The sequence below is a fragment of the Volvox carteri genome (assembly GCF_000143455.1).
Source record: "Volvox carteri f. nagariensis unplaced genomic scaffold VOLCAscaffold_51, whole genome shotgun sequence".
Lineage (NCBI taxonomy): Eukaryota > Viridiplantae > Chlorophyta > Chlorophyceae > Chlamydomonadales > Volvocaceae > Volvox > Volvox carteri.
In genome coordinates, this window is record NW_003307594.1 from 719843 (window position 1) to 730689 (window position 10847).

Below are 10847 nucleotides of genomic sequence, written 5' to 3' on the forward strand. Positions count from 1 at the left end.
AAAAATGATTTTTCCGTTATTTCTAAATCTAAAAAGGTAACCTCTTAGGTAAAAAATGATACTGCCGTACAGTCTCTATAGGGAAGAAGGCCAATGATGCCGTACAGTCTCTATAGGGAAGAAGGCCAATGATGCCGTACACTCTCTATAGGGAAGAAGGCCAATGAACAAGGCCCTCAAGTCGTACGGCCTAAAGGGAAATCTATCCGTCGCTGGCTCTACCTGCTAAGCGGAATCTGCAACAATTTCTTTTAAGTATATGACAGCAAGTTTAAGCATATTGATCTTTCGCCTTGTAGCGTGCTTGATGCTGTGTGGTAAAGCACTGTGTTCCGCGTCTGCGTCCATTTTGCCTGCCAAAAGTGGTGAACCAACTTAATCAAATGCAAATTTACAATGCCATAAAAACGAAAATGTAGGTAGTGCTGTTACGCACTTTTCGGCGGCGGCAAGATTTCGCACGGCATCATCGCACGACCGATCTGCTTGCTGTTCAGCCAGTATTTACCCCAGTACATAAATAGCAAATACTGTGTATTACATATGACTTCTTCTTTTCACAAATTGTAAGGTTAGTTTGGCTTCTTTTCCTTCGCCGTTATCGTTGTGATAGACTGATCCTTGAGTCAATAAATTCATTAAAGCCTTGGACTGCTAGTGAATATAAAGCTAGTAAATGTTGTCATTGTCGGTACAATCGCTGACGTTCAGCATTGTGGTCCTGCTCGCCATGACCACGACACACTATGACGACGGGTGATCGCGTAAATCCGCGTTAGTTCACGTTAGTTCGCGTGACGGTGCGAATCTTAGAGTTAGGTGCGAATGAGCATGTTTTTGTAACGCAAAGAGCTAACGCACAACGGCTATGAAAAAGCGGAAATCGGCCCTCCTGGCTAAAATTTTTAAATTTTATAATTTTCAGATTGTAAAGGTTCATTTGGAAATAAACTTGCGTCGTTTTGGTCGACTTGAGCAATTCATCCGTGCGTATGTTGAAACGCAAAGCATACGCGCATGTGTAGCAAGGCGATACGCATGAGATTTCATATTGCGATTCGTGCGTGTGGGGAGACAATGCGTAAAGCAATACGCGTCCAATCGCACATCAAACGCACACAGTCCGCAAGGCTATTCACATGCGAATACATGTTGCGTTTCATGCGTATGAAGGCTGATTGCGTAAAGCTTAACGCGGCCTAACACACACCAAACGCACACATGTCGCAACGCAATTCGCATGCAAACAAATGTTGCGTTTAAGGCTCGTTGCGTCAAGTTTACTTCGGCCTAACACACCAAACACACACCAAACACACACGATTTACTTTGATTAATCGCATGACATAACAGTTCACATGCGATGTTTTATGTGTTGGTCGCATACTCAGTTCGTTAACCTTCACGCTGTCTCATGAGAGAATAACATGTTTGGCAGCACTCAGGGGCCCTTCCGCAAACGAGATCGCATCAGGCGCAGCCTTACATCGCACAACGATTCATCATACCATCAATAGATGCCAGAAAGGCGGCGGGACATATGCCGCATGCGAACGCGCACGCAATTAGACCCAAGCTGGCTGTGAGGGGACATGCCTGGGAGGCTGAAAGGGCTTCCAGACGCATAAATCGCATCAGGCACTGTCTTACACCGTGCCAACGATGTATGACGCCATCAACTATTTGCCGAAATGTGCCGGGGAACGCTGCATCCAACACGCACACAATTAAACCCCCGCCGTGAGATGTGTTGGTGGCTGTGAGGCAAGTGGGGACATGCCTGGGAGGCTGAAAGGGCATAAATCGCAGTAGGAGCCATCGTACGCCGCAACAACGATGCATCATACCATCAACTAGTTGCCAGGAAGGCGGCGGGGAACGCGGCTTGATCAGTCATGCTCGCTAGGCAACCATCATGGGGAAGGGATGTAAGGGTGTCCTCCTCTCGGATGGGTCGAACTACTCCCAGTGGCTCGGCGACTTAGGCAATTTCTTTGCAACATCCAAGTTGAAGACTACATCAACACCCGTCGCCTCCGGGCCGCAACGCCCAAGACGCCCTGGAGGAGGACGCACAGGCGCTCGGCTACCTGCATCTGTCCTGTGAACTCCCCATCAAGCAGTTGCTCAGGAATTGCCAGACCATTCTCGCCGCCATGCAGCTCTTACAGCAACAGTTGCGTTCTGCATCCTAGGCCCGGCTGAGCCTGTTGGAGCCGCAGAAGCAGCTGAGCATGCGCGATGGGAAGACAACCACTGACTTCGTCCAGCAGGCAGAGCAGCTCCGTAGCAATATAATCGTGGCCGGCGGCCAGTGGGACGAGAGCACGATGCACCACGCCATTCTCCATGGCCTGCCTCCGCAGTGCACCATCACCATCGAGTTCACGATGTATCAGCCCAACTTAACGACCCCACAGCTCGTGCTCATGCTGCGTGAGAAGGAGAACAACCTTAAGACCCAAGCAAGCAAGACAAGCCTGGTGGGAGCTGTCGGCCCTGGCCGTGCTGCCAGTGGAATCGGCAGCGCCGCCGGTGCTGCAGGCGCCGTGGGGGCCGGCGACACCTGCCACTACTGCGGACAGCCTGGTCACTACATTCGCGAATGTCCCGTTAAGCAGGCGGACGAGTCCGTCGGCCTTCACCGCAGCAACACATTCGAGCAGCTGCACGCCGCCGGCAACATCAGTTGAGGCAGCTGCAACCGCCACCGTGACGGTGGCGGCAGGGGCACTGGCAGTGGCAATAGCGGTCACAGCAGGGCCGACGGAGCACGTGAATGTGGCCGTGCTCGATGCGGCAACAGCCACCACAACGGTGGCGACACTGCAGGCGGCAGCAGTGGCAGCGGCTCGGGCAGCAGCAGAAGCAGCCCACGCCAGAACCGTGACCCAGTGCTGGTCATCGACCGCAGTGGAAGCAGCTCACGAGTCACCCTCGACTCAGGCTCACCATACCACCTCACGGGTGACCGCTTCCTGCTGCACAACCATGTCCCCGCCGGCGCGCCACGGCTAATGGGGTGGGGCAACATGTCGTGGGAACAGGGAAGCTGCACCTGCATACTCGTGATGTACACAATGTCCAGCTGCACAATGTGCTGCACGTCCCCAGCTCGGGCCTCACCCTGACGTCTGTCGACCTCGTGAGAGGTCGACAGACCTCATGACACGCGGCTACTCGGTCACGTTCAGCATGGACAAGACGGGCTGCTGGTTCTCATGCATCAGCCTCCTGCACAACAGCCCGTCTATAACCGCATGGAGTGAGCGTGGGCACTATGCATGGACGTGGACCTGCAGGCGCCGACCGACGTCACCGTCAATGCCCTCAGCACCACGGGCGACAGAGCTGGCAGGGGCCAGGCCGCAGGTAGCAGCGCTGGCGGAAGTGCCGCCACCATCACCAGCACCCGTGGCGGCAGCACCGCCGGCAGCCACACCGGTGGAGGCCAACCGAACGGCGACAGCAACGGCAAAGGGCAACCAGGCAACGGCAGCCCCGGGGCCACTGAATGCTCAGTCGCCGAACTTGCGGCAGCACAGCGCCTGCACTGCCAGTACGGTCACCTCGGTTACCGCGTGCTGAAGCAGCTGATAAGCAAGCAGCTGGTGTAGGGGCCACAGGTCACTCCAGCGGCACTGCGCCAGGCGGTGGAGGCCGTCTGCGAGGCCTGTGTCACCGTGAAGGCCACCGCAACCGCCCACCCCAGCCGTGGCAACCGGCCATAGCACGCACTGGAGGTCGTACACTCTGACCTGTGCGGGCCCATGCCCACCATGGGCCGAGGGGGTGCACGCTACTTGCTGACGCTGCTGGATGGTGCCACCGGTCTGTTCGCCGTCCGCACGCTGGCCAGCAAGAGCCAATGGGCAAAGTGCTGCAGGACATGGTGACACAGCTGGAGGCCCGCCACCCGAACCACGCACGGGTGCACACGCTGCACAGCGACAACGGTGGTGAGTAAATCGCCAAGCAACTGGAGCAGTGGCTGCGCCAGCACGGCACCGCACACACCCACTCGGCGCCGTACAACCCAGAGCAGAACGGAGCGGTGGAGCGACTCAACCACACACTCTTCGACCGTGTGCGGGCGATGCTGCATGATACAGCACTCCCGGTCAGCTACTGGCTGGAGGCTGCACTCTACACCAACCTCCTGCGCAATGTGGCCCCCTCTCAGGGCCGGGAGGCCACACCGTGGGCAGCTTATCACGGCGTCCCCCCCGACGTCAGCCACCTCCACACCTTCGGCTGCCTGGCCTACATCCGCATCCCAGCCAGCCAGCAGGACAAACTCAGTCCTCGTGCAAAGGCGGGAACCTACCGCTGACCGGAGCACGGCACGGCCACCCACCGCGTCCATGTCGAGGGCAAGGTGACCGTGAGCAGTGACGTCACCTTCGATGACGACCGCCACGGCCCGGTTCACAACAGGCGGGCACCCTCTTCGGCACTAGCCCCGCCTGCCCCGGCGGCAGGGACACTATCGGCGGCTCTACACCGCCCGCCATGCTGCCGACCCCAGCGGCTACCCCGCCCCTGGCGACCCCAACAACACCCCTTCCATCGCAACACCCGCAGTCAACGGCAGTCCCTGCACACGCCGCAGCCCCGGTCAGTGACGGCCTGCCAACCCGACAGCAGCAGCAGTGGCGGCGGCGGAGAGTCGGGAAGTCCACCGCTGCTCGGGTGGTAGCGCTGACAGCGCTAAGTCTAACATGCCCGACGGCAGCGGCGGTGGCGGAGGCAACAGCGCGGTGCACACTGCCAACGACATGCTGGTGACGGCGGACAACCTGCAACCTGCCCTGTTTAAATGGGGGGGACCTCGACTGTAATCACAAATTTAGATGCTTAATTCTCCATACTGACATTCTCCTTACACTTCGTCAATTGCTTATACTTTACTGTTGCAACAACTAGCAATGTGTGGGCAATTTGCACTGTACGACCAATGCAAGAAAACAAACCGTTTCAATCATTGGAAAAGGCACACAGCCCACATGCTTGCTAATGCCAGCCAATAAAAACTTTCGCCTAAAACTTTCCAAGAACAAGGGGCAAGAGAGGGGGAAAGTGCGGGGAAGTGGGGCGGCAGCCCCACGACCCCGCACATCCCCCCCAAGACCACCTGGCCACCGACATGCAATCATGATAGGAATGAGCGGGAGCCAAGGGAAACATTTAAAAGCATGATTTTCCGTCATGTGTCCGTCCGTCTGGGTTCTGTGTGTGGCAGCCCCGCACCGGTCATGGACAGGCAGGCTGCTGTGCTTCTAGCTGGCTACTGGCACAGGTACATGGCTCATCTTGGGCAGGTCGGAACACATCGGAAATTACGGTGGGTTGGTGGAATAGCATTACATGGAGATTGCAATGCTTCCCTCAACTAACACATGGAATCGGGTATGAGGGGATTTTATGGCGAGCAGGATTGCGGAGCCGGGTTTTGCTGCCACGTAGATGCACGGCTGCCAGGTGACTTGCCACTGGGTCTGTATGCATCATGGGCTGTGCAGCTCACGAGCAGGCAGCAGTCACGAACAGTGTTTTAAGAATCGTGCGTTCAATGGGACCAAGGGTGGTGGTGGTTGGGGTTTTGGAAAGGAGAACTTGTGTGGTACTTGGTAGTCATGATGCAGATGACGGAGTTAGCGTCCATGTCGGCTGCCGTGCGTGGTGTACAGCGAGTCGTAGGCCCGGCTCCCCGCTGGCGCTTGGTGTCGATGCAGCTGCACGAACTTGCTGGGGGAAACTGTTGCTGGGGGAAACTTGGCAATGAGTTCCATACTGATTACGGCTACTGGCAGGTTCCGTGCTATGAAATGGGCTCCTGCGGCACTGGGGTCTCTGTCGAAACGCACCATGTAATTGTGGTCGGGACTGAATGGATTAAGACTCCAGGTTGAAGGTTCTTCTGCAAGGGTGCCGCAAAGGTCGCCAGCGCTGTGTTTTTTCCACGTCGGTGTCAGTTGCATTTGGTCATTGTTTGCTCTCTCGCATCATGCATTTTGTAGTGGCTGTCTAGGTGGTCCTTGTCGGGATGCTTTCCATAATCGGGGACGAGAGGTGTTCGCAGGTGGCCTCCAACAACACGAGAGGTGTTCCTCCAACAACACGAGAGGTGTTCGCAGGTGGCCTCCTGCCGCCACATTGGCGACTGTGCCTTGGCAATGCGAACGTGCCTTGATGACGCGGAAACGTGGAGCGCACCTCTTAGTAGTAACCGTTAATGCAGAGGCTCGAATCGCAACCTTGCAAGAGAAGATTGTGACGTGCCATCGACCGGGTGACCCAGTGTTATATGTTTTATTGTCTTCGGGTTACTAAACGCGGGTAGGGTGTGGGATCACTCGGTAACTGGTGGTCTCCCTCCCGCGAAGGCAGGGTGAGTACGCCACAAACGGAGACGTGTCGCAGAGGGCCCCGACGGACGGATATGGGTTGGCTGACCCCTTTGGTGCGGCAGAAGGAAGCCGATGCACGGTATGGCGATTGGTGAGTCGTACGTTGCCCCCGGTTTGACTTAGGACATATAGGTTTGCTGGAAGCAGAAGCAGATAGATTCGCTGGGCTCACTGTACATGTTGGTGTAGCGGTTCATAGGAAGGGAACGCGCCAGGTCATGTCACGTAGCTGCAAGGCCACCGTGTGGTGTAGCCGCTGACGGCTTCCCTTAACCCTCCATTTCTTGATAGATTTTGGATCCGCCATGGCGCCCACTGCGCTTTCATGGCGAAAGTCTCCGCAGTCGCATCGGTGGAGCGTGTTGCCTTATTCATTATGCGGCAGTTGCGTGTTCGGCAGCAGCGGCGAGGACTGGACCGCTGGTAGTGTGCGCCCTAGCGAGGCACACTCGATATTTATATGAAGGTGGAGGGCTAGGTGATGGGTGAGGCAGATGTCGTGATACTATGGGCCCTGCGCGGTAACGTGCCAGGTTGAATACAACTAAATAGCGTGTTCTCCTGCGCAATGAGGAGAACGGACTCCGTGAATGTGTGTTGTTGTGCATGTGTCATGTCCATAGCTCAAAGTATCTATCACCTTCGTCAACTAGAAGCGGCTTTTACATCACGTTACCTCGCGGTACTTCCATCATCAAACGCCGTACAATGCGTAGGAGCAACATATTGAGTTCAAATAAGTTAAGGCTCATTCCCCCTAGTTTTCCGAAAACCGCCACACAGGAAAGACGACAATGCTCGAATAACTATGTTCAGCAGTTTCTCTACGAGACAGTCACGTGACTCATTAACCCCATCGAAGCAACGCATGCTACACGAAACGGATATCCGGGGGCACGAGTGGTTAACTATCTGTCGTCTAATGTTCTTAAAGATTCCCGTCGCACGCTAGACTACTAGAATCGTCTCCTATCGCAATCAATAATATGACTTCGCTACCTGCACATCATTGTAATACGAGTTTAGTTAAACTCTACGTGCCCTCACATCACTCCACATTGCACGCGTCCTGCACTCCAGCAAACCAATACACAGGTACAAGCGCATGCGCATCAATTCATGCATATGCTGTTGAGTCAGAAAAGAATCCAAATTTCCACCTCCAATAAGCTGTAGGAACAGTGCCGTGCGTCTGGCTTTGTGGCGCAAGATGGCACAATATGGTGGTATACCCCCCATGGCCACTCGTACCATAGAACCGTACCGTTGCATTTCCCTATGCTGAAAAATGCTATCATATGCTGGACACGGTGGCGCGACAGTCCTTGATAGCCAACCCCAAAAAAATCGTAACAAACACCAGGGCCGTTCCCCGAAGTCGACAACTGAAGAGCTTTGGCTGCTCAGCCTTCGACCGCTGCTTCACGAGCGCAGACAACCTCGTAGTCCTGGAGTCCGTACGTCGCCTTCACAACGTGATCCCTGCGTTAGGAAATGTGCACATAAACCCCTTGAAGATAAAAATAGAACAGAGTACGACGAATCAAATGGAATAGAACAGAGTACGATGGATTCCAATCGAAGGAAGTACGATGGAATGGATGGGATCCAATTGAACATACTGTAATGCAACCAAGTCGCTTGAAGAGTGCCACGCCAATCGATTGGAACAATTGCCGGTAATAACCTTTAACACGCGTTTTCGGAAATAACCCAAGATATAAAAAAAACTGCATTACATACACTCGGGTACGTACCATGACATCCAGCACTCTCCTGAACGCTACAACAGGTTGACCATCCCCGAAAGATTGCCACGGAGACCACGTCCGCCACCCTTGTAACCGGAAAGCGGCGGGTGTGTCGTTACCGGGGCTGGTGCCATTGCAGTCCGGGCGGCTGGCGTTGTACGGCATCGGCGGCATGGTTGGATGGGTCTCGTTGTGCTCCGAAGGCTTGGAGAAGCCGTCCTTGCCGCCCTTGCCACTCTTGCCCAGCAGACCGCGGCCGTGGCCCTTGGCCGGCAAAGCGGCGGGTGGGTGGGTTTCGTTGCCCTTGGTGCCATTGCAGTCCGGGCGGCTGGCGTTGTACGGCATCGGCGGCATGGTTGGATGGGTCTCGTTGTGCTCCGAAGGCTTGGAGAAGCCGTCCTTGCCACCCTTGCCACTCTTGCCCAGCAGACCGCGGCCGTGGCCCTTGGCCGGCAAAGCGGCGGGTGGGTGGGTTTCATTGCCCTTGGTGCCATTGCAGTCCGGGCGGCTGGCGTTGTACGGCATCGGCGGCATGGTTGGATGGGTCTCGTTGTGCTCCGAAGGCTTGGAGAAGCCGTCCTTGCCACCCTTGCCACTCTTGCCCAGCAGACCGCGGCCGTGGCCCTTGGCCGGCAAAGCGGCGGGTGGGTGGGTTTCATTGCCCTTGGTGCCATTGCAGTCCGGGCGGCTGGCGTTGTACGGCATCGGCGGCATGGTTGGATGGGTCTCGTTGTGCTCCGAAGGCTTGGAGAAGCCGTCCTTGCCACCCTTGCCACTCTTGCCCAGCAGACCGCGGCTGTGGCCCTTGGCCGGCAAAGCGGCGGGTGGGTGGGTTTTATTGCCCTTGGTGCCATTGCAGTCCGGGCGGCTGGCGTTGTACGGCATCGGCGGCATGGTTGGATGGGTCTCGTTGTGCTCCGAAGGCTTGGAGAAGCCGTCCTTGCCACCCTTGCCACTCTTCCCCAGCAGACCGCGGCCGTGGCCCTTGGCCGGCAAAGCGGCGGGTGGGTGGGTTTTATTGCCCTTGGTGCCATTGCAGTCCGGGCGGCTGGCGTTGTACGGCATCGGCGGCATGGTTGGATGGGTCTCGTTGTGCTCCGAAGGCTTGGAGAAGCCGTCCTTGCCACCCTTGCCACTCTTGCCCAGCAGACCGCGGCCGTGGCCCTTGGCCGGCAAAGCGGCGGGTGGGTGGGTTTCATTGCCCTTGGTGCCATTGCAGTCCGGGCGGCTGGCGTTATACGGCATCGGCGGCATGGTTGGATGGGTCTCGTTGTGCTCCGAAGGCTTGGAGAAGCCGTCCTTGCCACCCTTGCCACTCTTGCCCAGCAGACCGCGGCTGTGGCCCTTGGCCGGCAAAGCGGCGGGTGGGTGGGTTTTATTGCCCTTGGTGCCATTGCAGTCCGGGCGGCTGGCGTTGTACGGCATCGGCGGCATCGTTGGATGGGTCTCGTTGTGCCCTGAAGGCTTGGAGAAGTCGTCCTTGCCGCCCTTGCCACTCTTGCCCAGCAGACCGCGGCCGTGGCCCTTGGCCGGCAAAGCGGCGGGTGGGTGGGTTTCGTTGCCCTTGGTGCCATTGCAGTCCGGGCGGCTGGCGTTGTACGGCATCGGCGGCATCGTTGGATGGGTCTCGTTGTGCCCTGAAGGCTTGGAGAAGTCGTCCTTGCCGCCCTTGCCACTCTTGCCCAGCAGACCGCGGCCGTGGCCCTTGGCCGGCAAAGCGGCGGGTGGGTGGGTTTCATTGCCCTTGGTGCCATTGCAGTCCGGGCGGCTGGCGTTGTACGGCATCGGCGGCATTTTTGGATGGGTCCCGTTGTGCTCCGAAGGCTTGGAGAAGTCGTCCTTGCCACCCTTGCCACTCTTCCCCAGCAGACCGCGGCCGTGGCCCTTGGCCGGCAAAGCGGCGGGTGGGTGGGTTTCATTGCCCTTGGTGCCATTGCAGTCCGGGCGGCTGGCGTTGTACGTCATTGGCGGCATCGTTGGATGGGTCTCGTTGTGCCCTGAAGGCTTGGAGATATCTCGACCATCCTTACGACCATCCTCTTTGCTTAGGAGCTCCCGGCTGGGGATGCCTCGAGCCCAGGCTCCTGCGATATTGCAGGTGGGAAAACGTAACCATTCTGTCTAACTGATAGCACGAGGACTATAGCGAAACGTACCCTGGCATGATGCCAAAGCGCCAACGATAAGAAGTGCGAAGACGGGACGGAGCATCGTTGACGTCCGCCTCATAGATGCTGTGTGCCTCTGGAGTTCTGCGTGATTTCGTGGCAAAGGGGTGGCATGACTGTGTTAGGCGAGCAGCAGTTTGATGCACCATAGCAACAACGGCTGCAAGGAGGGCTATAGCCGAAGAAACATGGTGTTTTACTTTCTCATCAAGATTATATTTAAGATTTATATTACCTTATGCTATGTTATGCTCTCTCAAACTCCCCAGATTGAAGCTTGCTCCAGCGATACAGGAATTGGGGACCGTACGCAAGCACGCAGGTAAATGTGCTGTAACCTGAGACCTGACACAAGATAGATAAATATTTTTATCACCAAAGCTAATGAAATATAGTAAGTCATTTGCGCTTGTCACGGTTTTATAGTCTTATACCTTATGTATACGAACCGTATGTCTGACGGTCTACTAGTACTGGCAAGACAAGGTAATCGCACTGTGTTTGTACATCGGCATATT

General features: G+C 56.3%; 1 protein-coding gene across 1 annotated transcript in view; it reads right to left on the reverse strand.

Annotated features, from left to right (window-relative positions):
* Positions 1-6954: 6954 nt before the first annotated feature.
* VOLCADRAFT_96360 (uncharacterized protein) overlaps positions 6955-10847 on the reverse strand; it is a gene marked incomplete at both ends in the record, with an annotated part of 4702 nt that continues 809 nt past the window's right edge. The window contains 3 exons of the mRNA XM_002955430.1: positions 6955-6971; positions 8281-10245; positions 10318-10445. Of these exons, the coding sequence (XP_002955476.1) occupies positions 6955-6971; positions 8281-10245; positions 10318-10445 (2110 nt within the window). The remainder of the gene's footprint in view (positions 6972-8280; positions 10246-10317; positions 10446-10847) is intronic.